At 41.7% G+C, this 18,870-nt stretch overlaps 1 protein-coding gene across 2 annotated transcripts in view; it reads left to right on the forward strand.

Annotated features, from left to right (window-relative positions):
- Positions 1-2,149: 2,149 nt before the first annotated feature.
- Positions 2,150-18,870, forward strand: part of SPAG16 (sperm associated antigen 16) — a 761,887-nt gene continuing 745,166 nt past the window's right edge. For both annotated transcript variants that reach the window (XM_061607700.1, XM_061607701.1), the window contains exon 1: positions 2,150-2,775. In XM_061607700.1, the coding sequence (XP_061463684.1) occupies positions 2,724-2,775 (52 nt within the window). In that variant the 5' untranslated portion in view covers positions 2,150-2,723. The remainder of the gene's footprint in view (positions 2,776-18,870) is intronic.

Genomic DNA, 18,870 nt, shown 5'->3' on the forward strand with positions numbered 1-18,870 from the left:
TTGCTCCGCGACCATTACGTAGTAATTACTTTTTGCTAAAAAATAAAAACGGGGGAGATGTGGGGTGGACTGAATGAACAGCATACGTTGGCAAACCACGCTGCTGTTCTCAGTACACTATCTCTCAAGACATTGCGATCTGACCAGTGGAAAAACAGGATGTGGTTAACTTTATGGCTGTAAACGATACTGACATCTGTAGTGGTTAAATAACTGCCTGCATATTGCCACGTAGATAATGCTGTTGTACTTTGTATGTACGTGATGTTATACAATAGTTAAAGGTCATAGGCTGTTTATGGAGACAAAATAATCCACGCCTCCAGGCGGAGGTAAAATAAAAGCGGAGACCAGAATTACGAGGGGGGCTCCGAAATTGAACTCTGGTCTCACCGTGTCTCACTGTGTCGTGATATCTACAGAATTCTGTGGGATTTACTCTTGTGCAATCAAAACTGACCTGGGGGAGGATCAGGGAGGGAAGAGAAAGGGTAGAGGTAGGGATAGGGAAGAGGGGAAAGGGGAGGAAGGGGGGTGATTGGGTGGATGGGCACTGGGTAGAGGGTAAGCCCCTTTCCTTTCCTTTCCTTTCCAAAACAAAAACATTGTTAACAGTATCAGTTTGTGAAGTTTCCCCCTCCTTTTTTTTCTATAGCAAACATGTGTCATTGCCCACCCAAATTTAAACCAAAGCTGTGCCTGGGCACACCCATACTATATTTATTCCAGTTCACACAGTCATGGCTTCTCCTAAAGAATCCTGGGAAGTGTAGTTTGTGAAGAGTGCTGACAGTTGTTAGGAGACGCCTGATTGCCCACAGAGCTACAATCCCCAGAATTCTCTGGGAAGAGGGGCTGACTGCTAAACCATTCTGGCCACTGGAGCTCTGTCAGGGGAAAAGAAGTCTCCTTACAACTCTCAGCATCCTTCACAAACTACACTTCCCGGGATTCTTTGGGGGAAGCCATGACTGTCTGAACTGGAATAAATATAGTGTGGGTGTGGCCCACTGATTAGCCCAGCCACACAGCTGTTAGTCTGGCTTTTAGAACACTGAGTAAGTTGGTTCTTACTGAGCATGCCTGCGCTATTATAGACTCCAATGTTAATTTTCCTAAATTAATTAAAAACCAGCCAGGCATTTTTTAAAACTTTTAAACTGCAGAAAATGAAGGTTATAGTATGGGGGCAAGGCTAGTACTAGGATTATAGGTACTCTGTGAACATGGCTGATTTTTAATTAATTTCAACAGATTATGAGACCACTGACAGAAGAAAAGTCCAACAGGGTTCTGGATTGTTTTTCTTGTTCTACACTTTGAACTCTCAATTCTCCCTAACTGTTGTGTGTATGCCATGAAAACTTAGAGGGTTGTTAAGCAAGCACTTCTGAATTCAGAACCATAAGTTTTGTAAAGTTTTGTTTTGAAATGAGGTTATGGGAAGCAGGAGAATGGCATGGGGGCATTTTAAATTTAACATGGCAGAATGTGAAATCCATGCTGGCTATAGCATACAGGCTGTTCATACATTGCAGTCAATGAGTACAATCTGTGGACACAAGTAATTGAGCTACACACTCATAGTTACTCACACATAACATTCAAGGATTATACTCAGTGTACCTTGACTATTTCTCAGAAGCAGCTCAACACAGGTGCAGATGACTACTAAAAATGTAAATGTACTGCCTTCAAGTCGGTTCCGAGTTACGGTGACCCTATGAATAGGGTTTTTTTTTATGAGGCTGAGAGGCAATGACTGGCCCAAGGTCACCCAGTGAGCTTCATGGCTATGTGGGGATTTGAACCCTGGGTTGTCGTCCAACACCTTAACCACTACACCACTAGTACCTAAATATAAACTAACATGTGAACGTCCCCTTATCAAGTCTAGGAACTAGGGAGTAAAGTGCTCTTTCAATGCCCTGCTGTTAGAGGGAAGTCTGGAGCTAACTGGGTTAGCCACTTTAATAAGAAAGCCACCGTATTATCCCGTTCAGTATCCCTTTTTACTGCTCTAAGGCGCAGATTCGACCTGTGGTCCTGATCCTCCAGATTAACATGTTAGCCTCTTTTTCCGCCTTTTCCAGGCGTTGCAATCTATGCATTCGATCACGAGTGACTTGCCCCGCTGTTTCTGCTTTCACTCCCAAGTTTTTGAACCCCCTCTGCAATCCTATTTGTTTCCTCCTCCACGAGCTGGATTAGCTGCACTCGCTCTCCCAGGATCTGCTTCATTTACTCCCTCGTTAAAACTGTTTTTTTTTTTTGCTGTTGCTATTTGTGGGATGAGGAGAGCATCCGAACCTGCGCGCTCCATTTCCTTACGGCCAGGCCTTGACGGCTACTGCTGTTCTCTCAGGCTCGTCTTGAGCTGTGTAAAATCCTTCGAAAGATCCCTTTCCCTCCACTTCGCTGGGAGCCCAGAAGCATTTCTGATTGAGCTACACAGGTGTGGTTTAACTACGAGCTCATATGTGAAGGCGGCGATGGTTTCACAAGCAGCGTAATGGGGAGCTTTCCACTGGTGGCAGTTAGCAGAGGAACCCCCGCGCTAAGTTATTCTAACCCTTCTTCTAGCTCTATGGCTGCCTCTGGCGACGGCATGAGTCAGGCAGAGCAGAAACGGCTTCGAGGTTACCCGTAGCAACCAAAGAACGCTTTGGACCTGCTGGGCCGGGGTTTGGGAGGAGCGCCGCGAGGGACCTGTTGAGGCGACCATGGAGGAGGGCACGACGGTGACGACGACGGATGCCACCTTCTGCCTACACCGTATCCTTAGCCCCCCGCCCCGCTTTCGCTTCGAGGTCGTCCCAAGTGGGTGGAAAAGCAGCTACTTGGATAACAGAGGGGGTGGGGAACGATGCGTTCCTGGGTTGGAGGGAAAGGCGGGAGGAGACCTCAACTGCCAAGGATGGGGAGAAACCTCGTCTTAAATCTTGTTGCTTTGCTACTCAAATTTAACAAGACTGCTGTCGTTTTATTTTTATCTATGTAGATATATGGATATAGAAACCTATATGGGTGTAGGTGTCTGTCTTAAAAAAAACAACAGTTCTTATTGCTTTTCGTTAAACCGGTGTGATGAATAAGGAAATATAGATTAACTCATAGCAAGTACTTACTTACTTCTTTACATTTTTTTTTAAAAAATCCAAGTTTTCTCTGTCCCTTAGGCTGGGATTTTTCCCTATTATATTTCACACTTTATTTTCCTGCAGACCAGATGACCACTGTGGTTAACAATGGCACTGGTGTAAGTAACAGCAAAAAATGATGTGAGAAAGAACAGTTCTCTTAAATCTTGTTTTCTGAAGACTGTACCCTATTTGAGTAAGCACCATTGAACTCAGTGGGCTTCTGAGTACTAAGCATGTATAAGATGGTGCTGTGATTTTTTTTTAAAATAAGGATGTTTCATCTTCCTGTGCCCTCCTTCAGACTTTTCAGGATTGTTTTTCCAAGAGGAGCTAAGGGGCAGGAGTGTCCATGGCAAATACCCTGACATTTTGCAGAGGTGTACTACTGCACCTTATGCATAATAGAAATAAGTTCTAGTGGATTCAGTGGGGCTTGATCCCATAAAAGTAGGCACAGCCCAGCTTTATGTACATTTACTCAGAAGAAAGGCCTACTGACGTCAGTGGGACTTGGTACTAAGAAGGTCTTATTTCCATGTGATCAGAGACAAGAGTAAGTTCTTCATCTTTTTCTTTATCTTGAGCATAAAGCTAAAACTGACCCCTACAGTGATTGCCAGCTTTCAGGGTGCTTGACACATAGTATCAGGGTTTATAGATTATGTTCTTAAGAGTCTTAAGGGACATTAAATCTCAATTTAAGGGGGTAAGGAGGGCAGTAGCTGCATACCTTTTTATTCTTTTCTGACTAATGTGTATACATCATCTATTTTAGAGGATTACCTATCTGTAGATCTAAAGCATAAATGCCACCTAATTTTTATACCCTAGGTTATGGACTATATTAAACTGTTTTTCAAAAGATGAGCTTCTTACCAAGATTAACTAAAGTTGCTTTTCCATTATGCTCACGATACTTGTGCTACAATCTGACTGCTTTGGAGCAATTGTTACAGAATTCCTGTCATAAGTTGTATGGTATCATGAAAAGCTTTTGCTTACCCATTCCGACCAGAGCTCACAGTGAGCAGCCCTGTCAAGAGCCCAGCTGCCTTTGATGTCTTCTTTCCCATATGTACTCCTTCTGCTAGGGTTAGTGTTTCAGAATCTTCAGAAGGAGTCAAATTTCAGGGCTAGGATCCAGAAGACAGGTAGAATTTTTTCATAGGACCCATTCAGCCTACACCATAAGAAAGTTTAAATCATTGCTACTTTTTCCATCATGTTCTTCCATCACAATGCTTTTCTCTCTGGGGACTCAGGCAGACACCAAGGCAGATACATTAATGTATTTTGAAAATACTTTGAAAAGAGATCAATAATTTGCCACTGGATATCAGTTAGAAGGAAAGGCTTGAAAACCATGGAGTGCAACCATGCTTTGCTGCTGCTTCATTGGACTTCAGTCTGGCTTGGCCATGGGACTGAATCAGTTTTGATTGATTGGATGACCTCTATATAGAGCGGGACAAGGGGAGTGCAACCTTGCTCCTGCTTCTTGATCTCTCTGTGGCTTTCAATAACAGTGACCACTGTATCCTGCTGGACTGGCTCCGTGGAATGGGAATTTGGGGCACCGTGTTACGGTGGTTTCAGTCCTACCTATAGGGCCAAGTCTAGAGATCGGCATAGTTTTTTGGACCCCTGGAAGTTGTGCTGTAGGGTGCTGCAGGGTATTATCTTATCCCCAGTGCTATTTAATATCTGTATGAAGCTGTTGGGAGCGGTCATTAGGAGTTTTGGGGCAAGGTGTCATCAATATGCTGATGACACTCAGCTCTACCTCTCCATGACATCCGAATCAGGAGAGGCTGTGTGGGGCCTGGATAGAGGTAAAATTTCTGGAAATTTTGAAGCCATGGAAAAAAACACATTTTTTTCCAGAAAAAAAAATTTTTTTTGGAAAAATAAAAAAATGCAATATTAGCACTTTTTACAGATTGAAAGTCACTTTGTTACTTCAGGAACATCAAATGTAATTATGTACAAGTTGGTTTGGCATAAAATCACATTTGGTAGATTAAAAGTACATTTTATTCAAACAATTATTACAAATTGAATTTACTTTTTGTTTGCTTTTTTTTTGTAACAAATGGATCTACAAGATTCTGAGCTGTAAGGAACACTTGAACTGTAAGGAACCTCTTTCATTTTGCAAGTTTATGAGAAGTAGACAAAAAACAATAAAAAACCCAGAAGAAACCATCAACATTAATAACAAAGAAAATTATTTATTTTTCCACTAGTCCTCCCCAGTGTCAAGCAGACATAAAGCATCCATTCCCATAAAAAGAACAGAGAAAAAGGGAGGGGGACTAAGATTCAATGAAATATTTTATTCATCATGCTAAAATAAAACATCCCATAATCCATTTTTTTCATTTTTTTCCATTTTTCCAATGTTTTGGAAAAAACCAAAAAGGCTTTGGGAAAAAAACGGAAAAAACGCTCTTTAAAAAAAATTTCCCCAGTTTTTTTCCGGGCCTTCACACCTCTAGTCCTGGACCTGTGTCTGGATGCAGCGGTGGGATGGATGAAGGAAAATAAACTGAGTTTGAATCCTGGCATGATGGAGGCACTGTGGCTGACTGGTTCCCGTGTCTGAGAAATTGATCAATTGCACTCATCCTGAAGGAGCAGGTACATAGTCTGGATGCTGCTCTGTCACTGGAGGCCCAGATAGGCTCATTGGCTAGAAGTGCATTTTATTAGCCGCATCCGGTGAGACATCTGTGACCATTCCTGGATTGGGAGAGCTTGGCCACAGTAGTTCAGTCACTGGTGACTTCAAGACTGGATTACTGCAGTGCACTCTGTGTGGGGCTTCCCTTGCATTTGACCTGGAAATTGCAATTTGTGCAGAATGCTGCAGCCACATTATTTATTTATTTATTTAATTTAATTTCTATACCGCTCAAAGCCAAAAGGCTCTCTGGGCAGTGTACATAAGAGTAAAACAGCAACATAAAATACAAAAACATAGAAATAAATAGCAAACTCAACAGAATAAATAATTAAATAGCATTAAAATACAATAAAATACAGTTAAAGTGTAGTTAAAACAAGCAAAGACTCACATACATACACACACCAATCTCATTCACACCACACAGCATACATCCGGCAACAATGTCCCACGCCGAAGACTCTCCTCGCGCAGTGCAGCGGCAACGATGAAATAGGCTGGGACCTGGTCCTGCAGGGCGTGGCAGCTGTTAATAGCAGCAGTCCAGCAGGAAGGGTGGTGGTGGTGGTGGTGGTGGTGGTGACAGCCAGGGGAAGCAGCCCAGGAGAAGCAGCAGATGACGAGGGGCTCTCCCTCCCTGGCAGCGCAATGTTCCTCTTTTTGCAGGCAGAAGGTCTCCCAGGCCTCCCAGCCAGCCAGCCTATATATTCCTCCAAGGAGGAACAGGTGGAAAAGGTTAGCCACAGCTGGCTGAGTACCTGGGACCTGGTCCTGCAGGGCGTGGCAGCTGTTAATAGCAGCAGTCCAGCAGGAAGGGTGGTGGTGGTGACAGCCAAGGGAAGCAGCACATTGCTGACAGGAGTGAGACCATGTCAGCTTATAACACTTCTGCTCAGAGATCTGCAGCATGTGTTCAGGCCAAGTTCAAAGTGTTACTACTGGTATATAAATTTATTTATTATTTATTTATTTAATTACATTTCTAGACCGCCCTATAGCAGAAAGCTCTCAGGGCGGTGTACAACAAATAAAATCACAATTAAAATATAAATATAAAGCCTTTAACAGCTTGGGATTAGCTTACTTGCAAGACCGCCATACCCCATATGTACCCACTTGAGTACTTCACTTTGCAGAACTGGCACTGGTACAGGTGCCACATATTACTTGTTCTGCATTTGTAAGAAAAAGTCCTTTGAGTGTGGCAGCACCTACTTTTTGGAACTCCCTGCCTGTTGACATCAGGCCTTTACTGTATTTGTTTTAGTGCCTCCTTCAAATTTTTTGTTTAGGCAAGCCTATGCAAACATGTAGATGTTGATACTTTTTGTTGTTAGTAGCTGTTCTAATTGTTTTGAAAATGTTTCTAGTTACTTGTTTTTAACTGTTTTATTGATAATTGTAAAAAAATTTATAAACTCCTTAGAGGTCTTTACATTCAAGTGGTATATAAATTTTGTTAAATAAATAAATCTTGAGACTCCATGCTGTGGATCTCAGGATCTGAGCCTCAAGAGACCTGGCAATTCTAACCACTGCCTCCACTTCCTCCTGCCCCCCCCCCCGAATCAGGGTGATGAGTAAGAAGATAAAATAATTTTATGGCCACATGGAACTCTTTAAACAGGCACATTGTCATTCTTAGAAATGGGGTGGTTTCAGAGTGTTGGCAAGGTAAATCTTCACCTTCACCTTTGATTCCTTTTAAACATTTTGCATGAAAATCAAGGTGTTTGGTTTGTCTGTAGGATTGCTAACTTTTGTTTTAGAAAATATTGGTGTCTCTGGTTAAGTGACTTTGAACAAGTGGTATTTGGGGGCAAAAAAGGGCCTAAAGGCAAAGTATCTCTTAACCTTTATTTCTTTATTTATTATAGATATTTGTTTTTCATGAATCATACCCAAGGTGGCTAACAATAATAATAAAAATTATTATTGATGGGAAACAGATTTAGTGTATGCTTGTCTCTGTGACGATCCCACCTTTGGCTCCACCTGTCAGCTTCCCACCTGCTTGTGGCTACCGCCTTTCATTAGGCACCACCTCAGGACACCACCAGTCAGGATCGTCGTTTTTATTTTTTCTCACTCCACTCTAGCACAGATCTCTCAAGATCCCACTGCTAGGCAGCACCACCAGCCTCTCTCTGTAAACAATACTGCTAGAGACTTCGCCTTAGTCTCCCTGTGGCTTGTTACTTTGTGTCTGGGTGCCCTTGCTTTCCACAACCCCCCTGTATCTTTGTCTATAAAGCATACAATCCTGGGTTGCTCTGGATACTTGACGATGTTACATTTTCTTCCTTCACTGCTGCCACCATTAGATACAGTTTCCCTTCAGCCTTGGTAATTACCTTGCCCTCCCTTCTGGTCTGTATATTCCCCCAGCCAAGGATCAGGCCTTTGGTAAACCAATAAAAGTATTTATTTGATAACACTAGGAAATAACAAGATTGTTTTAGGAATGTTTAACAAGCGTATGGTTTCATATACTGTCATGTTTCCAGTTATATATATTCTGTTGAAATATCAGCCTAACAGAATCCAAACTTCCCTCAGAACTCTGTCAACTCAATCCCAACTGCCTCCCACTTCAACTCCTTTCCAATCACTCTCCTCTCAACTCCCCCCAACCAACCTCTCATTGATACCTTCAGCCATTCAAAACACTCAGCCAATCATCATCCAACATTCTCCAGCATTGTAGCCCATGTACTCCCCCCTCTTACTCAATTCACTTAACATATATCCCTATATAAACCCGTACTTACTATATTTACAGTTTTAACATATAAGGACATCAGTCTCCCCATAAAAAAATCCAAGTTCCACAGAATCTGCACTCTGTCCTCAAGCCCAGAAGTACCCTTCCACAGGCCCAGGCCTTCTGCTGTTTGTCTTCAGCATCTTGCATTCAGAGGCATACAACTTTGATACATGGGGAGTCCATTTAGCTATTATGAACAAGTCTCCCCCATCTCCTTACTATGGCATATGAGAAGGAATAAGTATTTTCCGGATATTTTAAAACCCATTCTTTGTATTTGTGTTTATCTTTTTGTCACAATATGTATGAGTTGCTCTAAAAAAAGTGGAAAAATTCAGGAGAATGTGGCTTAATTTTTTTTAATGATTTTTTAAAACATTTTTTTAAAGTTTCTGGGATTCAAATTTGTGTGTAACATATGCTCTTACCAGGTGGAATAGAACTAAAGTGCTTCTCAGCTGATCCTATTTGTATAAAAACTAGTTAATGTTACCCAGTGGTGAGAGAGGTGAACACATTTGGCTTAAAGACCCTTTCTTCTTTATTGGTATGCTCTACTGCGGATACATGGTGGTGGTGGTTCTCCTTTATTAGCTGTCAGAGTGTGTGTAATGCAGTGTGTAATCATTCACAATATATATTGTGGTTTATTTCAGAATATTAATGGTTGAATCTAGTGGAGGGCCATTAAAGTCAAGGGCCAAACTGTCCATCCCAGCAGATGCCACTAGCTTATATGGCTATTTAAAAGGGATTAGACAAATAAATGGACAATAGGTCCATCATTAACTTTTAGCCATGGGAACCTCCATGGCCAGAGGTACTGCATCTCTGAGTATCAGTTGCTAGAGTAAAACCATTGCCTTCTTGCAGTCTTCCTGTAGGCATCTGATTGGATACTATGGGAAAGAGGTAGGTAGTTTATGGTCCATTGCAGCTGCATAAATCTCACCCTCAGCTTGGAAATTGCGTTCTTGCAATATGTGTATCACTTAAACAAGCTGTAAATTGTCAAAACATACATAAGCAGAACATATAAAAGCATTTATGTAATATAGAGGTATAAACATATTTCTTTTGGCCACTTCCCCCTGCCCCCCAATCAATGTCCATACAGCAAAGTCCACACAGCAGTTGTGGACTTGGTGCTGCTTGTGCTTGCAATTTTTTGTTTTTGGCAGTATCCACACATCATCCTCATGAAATGTTGTTCTATACCCACATATCCCCCCATGCAAAAAAACCTGGATTTACCATTTCTGTGGTTTTTAAAAATTACTATTTTCTGCAAAACTGGTAAATAATTAAATTAGAAAATACTATGGCACACCATTTTGATAAGGACATTGTTATGTAGATGCTGCGCAAAACTTACATGCTTACTGCTGTGTGGTGGGAAGACCCAGTGTCACTCACTTTCCGAGATGGGTGCTCATGTGGAAAAATGAAATGTGTGAGTTGATTAACGCAGAAACATTCTGCTGCCATTTCTGCAATCACAACATCTTTATTTCATCTAATTGTGTGAGATGGTCTCTTACTGTGCACTCCTATTTGTGTCTACTCAGAAGTAAGCCTCATTGACTTCAATGGAACTTTCTCCCAGGTAAGTGTGTATAGGACTGCTGCCTTAAAATTTGCTGTTCAGTGGTTTCTCTTGCAAATACAAAAGTACTGGTATACCAGGATAGCAGTTTCACATTTTCTTATGTGTCATGACATTTAAAAGAAAGATGAGTTTGTCTTTTGAATTATGAAAGGCCAAATACAAATTAAAATTTAGCTATTTCAGCCTTTTCTCAGTAAGTTTTACAGGAAGTAGTAAATCTATTTTTGTTTATTAATTTATTTGTTTGATATATATCCCGCCCTTCCTCCGAGTAGGAGCCCAGGGCAGCAAGTCTAGACCATCTAGACTTTATTTCCTACTCTGTTGCTGAACATTGCAACCAATGTCATGTTTTAAAATTCAGCTTATGTCCCAGCATTGTTGTCCACGTAGTCCCATGAATTTAAATGGACATATGCATATCAAAAACTAACAGTGCAATCCCATGCGTGTCTACTCAGATTTAAGCCCTACTGAGCTCAATGGGACTTACTCCCTGGTAAGTGCGTGTAGGATTGCAGGCTAACAGATTTATTGTGAGTAACTTCTAAAGTGCTGCAAGAGTCTGGTTTTTGCTGCAACAAAATTGCACAGCTGCTCCTCTGGAATGTGTTGGGCTCAAGGCATAATTCTATCAAGAGGCTTGAGGATAAATAGATCAACATACGTGTAGCGTTATAACTTTGATGAAGGCTTCAGTTTTGTTAATAAATGTCTGCTGCATAAATAATTTTACCTAAATCTGTATTTTTGGCTTTGTTTTAATCAATCAATCAGGATTTTAATGTGCTATGTTCATTTAAGAGACCCAGTGAGTTATTTATCTAGACATCTGCCTTGTGCTGGAGTTGGAAATTCTATGCCTTGGAATAAGCTATCTTAAGGAAGTACACAGAAGGAAAGTTCCCTCCTTCTCTTCCCAACAGCTGCCATGCCTCATCCCACATTGCTGAGAAGCACCCATTCCTGATACTCTGGAGTGGCTTTTTAGGGGTTGCATATAGCTGCAGAGTTGGGAGGAAGAGATGGGAAACTCTCCTTCTGTGAATGTCATCAATTTAACTTAACTGTACCTGTTTAGTCGGGCCGGGCTGGTGGTGCTTTTTCTGCCCGAGGACAACCTTCTGGGAGGTCACCTGCCAGTGATAGGCAGCACCAGAAGCAATAGTCAGCAGAGAAGTAAACCTTTGTATAGTAGCTAGTTTCTTCACATGCCCATATCCCTCTCTATCTTCCATCCAGGCAAATAATAGGCATTAGCAGAGTTCAAGGATACATTCTAGGCAGGTAAAAATACTCAAGATGGGTGCAAAGCAGGGCTGGTGAGGGTTGGGGCTTGGGATTGAGGGTGGCTTGGGAAAGTCCGAAGGGCTAGATAGCTACTGAGGGTCACATTTGGCCCTGGCTCTGAAGTTCCCCATCCCTGATATATAGCATCTCTACTAGCTGCCTCTTTCTCACCTTAAATGTGTTGTCTCTGCAGTGAGTCTACAATAGAGAGGCTTAAAGGAACTCTCAAGTACCATGCCCTTATAAAAATGAACAGAAAGCTTTCTGGTTTGAAGTGGCCTAAATCATCAAGCATATTCTTCAGCTGCTCTTTATTTGAAGTATTGGGTACATTTGGCATTGTGACATTTTTGTCAGCATTGCAAAATCTTCTATGAATGTTTAATAGATTTGTTAAAATAGGGGAGGGGGAGTGAAGGGTGCTATAACTTCTTTTAGGTTAATATTAAATTACTTATTTGTACTATATTGCATCTGCTACCCAGACTCAGTAAAAGTTCCCTCTCTGGTATTGTTGGGTTTCTATAGACTATGGTATTTCTTCCTGACCCACCCAAAGAGTCAAAACAGCACAGATTGTCTCTTGCTGTCCTGGTCTGCCCATCAAAAATGAGGAAGGCTTTAACTCATGAGGTAGGCTTTGTTTATTTGGTGAACTGCGCATGTGTAGTTTATACAACAGTCTTGTGACACCTTTGTGGTTTCCCCTCCACTTCATCTTCATCATCTTCATCTTCTTCATCTTCTTCATCTTCTTCTTCTATACCCCGCCTTTCAGCCAAAGGCCCTCAAGGCAGCTTACAAAGAAATATAAACACAGGTATAAAGTACAATATAAACACAGGTATAAAATATAATTTACAAAAATGAAATTAAATAACAAATAACATTATCATAATATTGTTAATTAAAAGCAGGGAGAACCCAGGGTTTCAATCTGAAGAAGTTATTAGTTAAATTGAAAGTACTGGGGAGCCCCAGGTTCAAGTCCCTGCTCAGCTCCCTAGATGACCTTGGGACCATCATCTTCTCTCCAGCTAACCGACACTGCAGGGCTGCTTTCTTGCGGGGCGCTTTGTGCTGCGGAGGCTGGAGGCTTGAATGTTTGCAGGGGCGCCTTCCGCTGTGGCTGGGCCTTACCAGGCCTGCTGCCCTCGGCCACATACTGCTGGTGGTGTTGGTTGTAATAGTAGCGGTGGTGGACGGTGCGGGGGCAGTGATGGCGAGTGCTGCTGCTGCAGGCCGGACTGCTCCTCCATTGAAAAGCCACGGGGCCTCTGGATGGCGGTGGTGATGATGGCGGCGGCGGCAGCAGCCCACAGTCCTCTTGCCTCCCCCTCAGAGTCGCCCTGTTGCTGGCTCTCTGCATTCTGGCACGGTGATGAGGAAATGATGACCTTCCTGTAGCTTCTTGTACGTGGAATGTCTCCGCTCCAGGATGAGCCAGCTTTCGATTCTCATGTGAGAAAATACCCACTTCTAATCGGGAGAGAAGCAAACCCTGCTCATCAGATACATGAAATGTTATCTTGAGTTGCAGGTATGTTTATGGAAACTTGTGTGTGTGTGATGTAAACAGTGAGATCAGAAAGAATGAAATGCAGAAAAGTACAGAGAGTAGCAATTAAGTTATTAACAATGGCTGTTCACAAAAAAACAGTTACTATTCATACAGAGGTCCTGGTATTGGTAAGCAAGCAGTGTGATTAAAAATCCACAAATGAGGCCACTGAACATCTTGATGAATTTTAATTCATTGGCTTCATGTTGCAGTCTCCCCTTGACATTCCTTTGTTTTAGGATAGGCATTTTAAGGGAAGTTGAATTATCCTTCCACTGTTTTTTTTTTATACTGCTATTTCTGATTTCAGATGTGTCCATTTATTCCTCTGTGTACACTGTTTGTCCTATGTAAAATACAGAAGGGCATTGTTGACAGATAATGGTATATATCACATTGGAAGATGATTAGGTGAATGAACCACTGCAATAAAGCAGAAAGAGACACAACAGCCTTGCAGTGTATTACAGGTAGGAAGACTCTTTTCAGGTTGCAGCAAAGGTCAGAGAGTCTTATCTTGATGCTAACATTAGTTTTTACATGCGACTGGACTACTAAGACTTCACATCTTGCCCCTAGCCTCACCCATTTTTGCAAGAGAGTCTCTGTATTTTATCTGTGAAATATTGGAGGGTATGGTGTAATAATCAAATTATTCCTGATCTATTTGAACTTGTGTGCCTCAGGCAAGTCCATCATTTCCAGGACATTAGGAAGCTTCAAGGACATTAGTGATTTGTGCATGACTAATGCTAAATTGGTTGCTGTTGGAATATATAATACCTATTTGTTCCTTGTTTGTGTATGCACATAAAAAGTACTTAAGCTTTTTAAGCTTAAGACTTAATGGTCTCAGATGTGCATTGACCTGAATAATGAAAACCAAAGCTTTTATTCCCTGCTTTTCCCAATATTGTTTACATGAGAAGATGATATTGTTTTCTCCTTTTTTATAATGTATGTACCAGAGAATCTAGATGTGTATAAATCTGCTTGGCCCATGACTTTTGAGATCTGGGTTTTGTGGGTTCATGGCAATATAACTGAATGTAGGTAAATAGTCTTTTGCTACAGAACTCACAGCAATAAAAAAAAAATTCACTGCTGTACTCCATATCTGAGAAGCTTGAAAGAAATTAAAAAGTAAATAAATAGTGCATCAAATATATGAGGTACACTCTGTTTTATTCATTTTTCAGCTATGTGCAGTATCGACTACTAAAACTACATGGGTTTTGTAAAATCAGTTATGGCAAGATTTTACAATAGGACCCCCCCCCCGTAGCCAGCCTTCTTTGTTAGGTGGGGCAGTCACATTTCTAGGTGGGGCATTTGAAGGGGAGAGGCATATAGTGCCAACCATCCCCCCCACTGGTGGGGAGGATGCAGGGGCCGGGAAAGGGAAAGGCAGTGACCTTCTCCGTCACTCCTCCTTTATCCAGAGAGTGTGTTAACTTACATGAATGAAGTTTAATCTGTTGAATTGTCTCACCCTTTTCTGAGACATCCCCAGGAACACTAGACTCAAAAGCTTCACTTACCTATAGCGACAGTCCCCTTTCACCTGTGGTCTGTCCCTGTGTTCTGATTCTTCATGAACTGAACTACTTTGATAAAGACAGTGAGCTCCTGAGCTTGGCTTTGATGCTGCATTAGTTATCTCAGCTTTAAATTCCACCTGAAAAACAAACTTGTCCATACTACAAGTTTAGGGACAGATAGAGAGAAAATAAATACTATAGGGTGTGTTTGTTAACTCCTCCTTGAGAATCCCTCCTTCTAGTCTTGTTCCTAGCATTAAGATTTTCCGTCCTATTGGATAATCCAGGGAAAACTTTTTACTGGCTTCTATATAAAAGACTAACTAAGCAATTGGAATTTGTTTTACTGGTTGCTGGGTTGATTTTTCTGGCCGTAAAACCCCCGAAAAGGCCTCATGCTGAGCTGCTTATATTGGGAAAACCAGAAATTAGGCCTGAGTTACAGCCTAGGTGTCCAGCTAGCCAGCCAGCTATTCCTATTTCTGTTCCTCTGGGGCTGTTTTCACCCTTTGCCATCAAGTAATCAAGAAAAAGATCAACAACAACAAAAAAGCCACTATGATTACGAGTGCTTTAAAAGAGTAAAAGGTAGCCATTTTCTCATATCACTTTATCTCTTTATTTCACCGTTTAGCAATCAGCACCCAATCCTGCTTGACTCATTATAATAACTGTAAAAAACCCTCTTATTTCATACTGCAGGAAACAAACATGATTCTTTATTGCTGGCTGGATAGATAGCACAACTGAAAGTGAAAAGCAGAGCAAAGGAAAGTCCAAGGGGTGAAGTCTAACTACCCCATAATACAAATCATTATGTATAATACAAAGTAATACTTAATTCTTCAAAGGTCATGTTACTGTACAGGTTTTCTTTCAAGATCACTTAAGTAATCATAGTGATTGTGATAATGAAAAATCCACCCCCAGTCAAGGAATGTCTTGAGTGAGCAGGCTTTTGAGGGCCCTTCCAGATGAGGCTTTGGTTGTGTACTCGCCTTACCTTATTCACTGAATTTTTCAGAGCCCTGTGATGGGCTACCCCAGATATTGGCTTTAAATATGCATAAAATGTACTGAAATCGTTTATATCTGCTTTTATTTACTTATATTGCTTAGAATATGCTTAAGATTTGCTGAAATAGCTTATAAAGACTATAACAGTGGTTCTCAACCTGGGGGCTGTGACCCCCAGGGGGGGCATGAAGTAATCCAGGGGAACCGCAAACAATAAAGAAATGAATTATTTACTTTTTTTAAAAAAAGTCTTAACTCCCTGGATGCTGTCTGCTCCCTACTGCCGCTGCAGATGACACCTTCTTGCTCCAAATGAGGGGAGGACTTTTGCTGAAGTGGCAGAGCATCTTTCAGGCATGCTGAGGGCAGGTGAATGCCATAAAACATGTGGCAGACATCAAAGGAGGTGGAGGGTGGAGCTACCAGGAAGAAGAGGGGATTACTATCGCTGACTCCCGTCTCCCTGCTGCTGATGACGCCCTTGCTCAGAATGAGAGGAGAGGGCTTTTTGTTGAAGGAAAAGAAGCAAGGCTGTAAGGAAAGGCGGCTTTCCCCCTTCCTTCCTGGCAGCCAACCTGTCTGCCTGCCTTTCTTGGCTTTTACTTTGCTGCTACCTCCTTTTAAAAATTATTCTTATTTGCAAAGCCGTCCAGATCTCACCTTTGGCCCAGACAGAGCCAAGGAGCAGTGAGGAAGCTCAGGACGTGCTTGCCCCCATCTCTGAGGCTAAATGTATGTGCCACAATCCCCCTTTTTTCCACATACCCTCCGCCCCCCCATCTCTCTCTCCAAGATGCTGTGGCAGTTGAGGGCTTTCCCCCTCCCATGTGCCCGAATGCATGCACACTTGCAGATACTTGCAGGAGGGACAGGTGTGTTTGTGTGTGTGTGTGCACTGTTCTGTCTTCTGCTCCACTCTCACTCCCCAAGTGCACACTAACCAAGTCATCAGTTCTGATGATCATCCCAAGGCCTAAAAGCACTAACCACCCTCCTCAATCAATCCACCCTTTTGTCTTCACAATGTAGCATCCCCACCACTACCACATTGCTTACCTCTTGATGGGGATGGTTATTGTTGTTATTGTTATAATAAAAAAGCTGAGCAAGTTCGCTGAGGCTGGGGTCCACACACTGCAGCTGAAATTAAATAATTATTATTGCATTTATATCCCACCTTCAAGTTGCTCAAGGTGGTGCACATGGTCTCCCCATTTCCATTGTATACTTACACCAACCCTGTGAGATAGGTCAGGCTGAGAGACTGTGTCTGGCCCAACGTCACCCAGTGGGCTTCATAGCTGGGTGGGGATGTGAACCTGGATCTTAGTCCAACATTGTAACCCACTGATGTTGGGAGACAGGATTGTGGGGGTGGGGAGAGGATTTGATTGGTTGTTTGCATTAAGAAAACAAAGCAACAGCTCCCTGTCTGCAGGGAGCTTTTAATGGAAAGGGATATTTGGAGATGCCATTTTGCCACGCACCACTTTTTTCAATTAACAGTCTAAAATTAAAATTACCATGGGGGGGTCACGAATTTTTTTGAGCTTACAAAATGGGTCCCATACTCAAAGGTTGGGAAACACTGGTCTATGTAACGCATAAGAGTCAAATAGTAAGAAAGGAGTAGTTTAAAACTGCCCCACCCTTTTTTCCTTTGTCTCCTGACTAAAGCTGTAATTTTCCTATGAAAGCAGCTGGAACATATATAGAGATAAGGTGTCGGGGAAGTCAGCCAACACTTTCCAGCTGTTTTGAGAGGAAGCTCCTTGTATGGCATGGCTGCTTCTAGCAGGCATCATAATTGATAAAGCCATGGGAACACACCTTCCCTTTGATAAGAAAGTGTGTAAAAGGCTAGGTTTTATAGCACTCAGGACCCCTCAGCTCTGTTGGAGGGGGGGGGGTGAAAGGAAGCAGGAGAACCATCGATTTCATCCATGACACCTGATGGGTGATGTATTATGACATATATTTCCATGTACTTTGTAACTTTGGCTCTGTATTATGGCTTAGAGTTTAACTCAGTTCTTCATCAATTGTAACATGTTTTAACTAAGATGTGCCTTCACAGTGTTTTACTTTGATGTTAAATGGATATCCAGCAATTTCTTTCATGCTGATACATATTTCTATTTTTCTGCTTCTGCAATGGTGGCTAAGGCCATCTAGAATGCATTTTATTAGTTGTAGTGTGCATGAAATGAATAAATAGCATATATTATAAATACTGTTCTGCTGTCTAAAATCTGACTCCCAAATAGAAAATTTCTGGTACCTCCCAAGACTCAAGAAGTCTTGAGTAGGGTCTCTATCTTTTGCCTGCACTAGACTATGGCTGTTGATAACCTGTGAGCTTAGGTGAACTAATGTTTGACATACAAGGACTCTATGTAGATACAGAGGAAGGGAGAAAGCACGAACCCTTGACCTTGTGCATTAACTGGCAAGGGAGCTGATACCACTTCTATTCTTAAATTGCTTCTGTTCTTAAAACAAGCTTTCATTCTTTAAATGGAGGTTGTCATTGTCATGTCAGAAATTAAAAAAGACAATTTCCCAAAAAATCCTTGGGGGTCAAAGCACAATTTGGGGGGCAGTGTCCCAATCCCCCCCCGGCTACAACCCTACTCCCTGATATATTTAGCGGAAATGACAATGAAATAAGGGCTGTGCTTTACTAATTAATGATTTCACTTTGTTTGCTAAAAATTCCCATGCTATTAATGCTCATGTTCAGCTTCCCTCAGTGATAGTTTTGTTTGGTTTTGGACTTGTAGGTGATTTTCTGGAAGTACCTCAATCTCAATTTCTCATGTGTCAGTTGGGAATAATAATCTCAATTATAAGATTGTAGTGAGAGTGTATAATACATTGAAATATTGTGACCTACCTGTAGCCTTCAGGATGTACAATTAATAGGTTTGAAAGAATTTGCATTGTTACTCAGTTTACTGATTTTATTTCCCCCTGTCAACAAGTGGTTTCTATTTCATGGCAGCCATAAATTTATTAGATTTGGGATGCCATAAGAATGATAGAGTGTAACTTTTGGGGCACAATTGCCTAGAAAGCTCTCCCATGCAAGTCCCATTGTGATGAACTGTGCAAGAACATTGTGATGCTTTTGTGCAGTTCCCATTCATTTCAGCATAGTTTGTGCAGAGGGGCTGATTAATTTGTTCATTGTGGGTGTCATTTGAATTTATTACCTCAATGTATTAGGCCAGTCCTGTTTCCATAATTTATTCTG

This window comes from Rhineura floridana, chromosome 2 (assembly GCF_030035675.1).
Source record: "Rhineura floridana isolate rRhiFlo1 chromosome 2, rRhiFlo1.hap2, whole genome shotgun sequence".
NCBI lineage: Eukaryota > Metazoa > Chordata > Lepidosauria > Squamata > Rhineuridae > Rhineura > Rhineura floridana.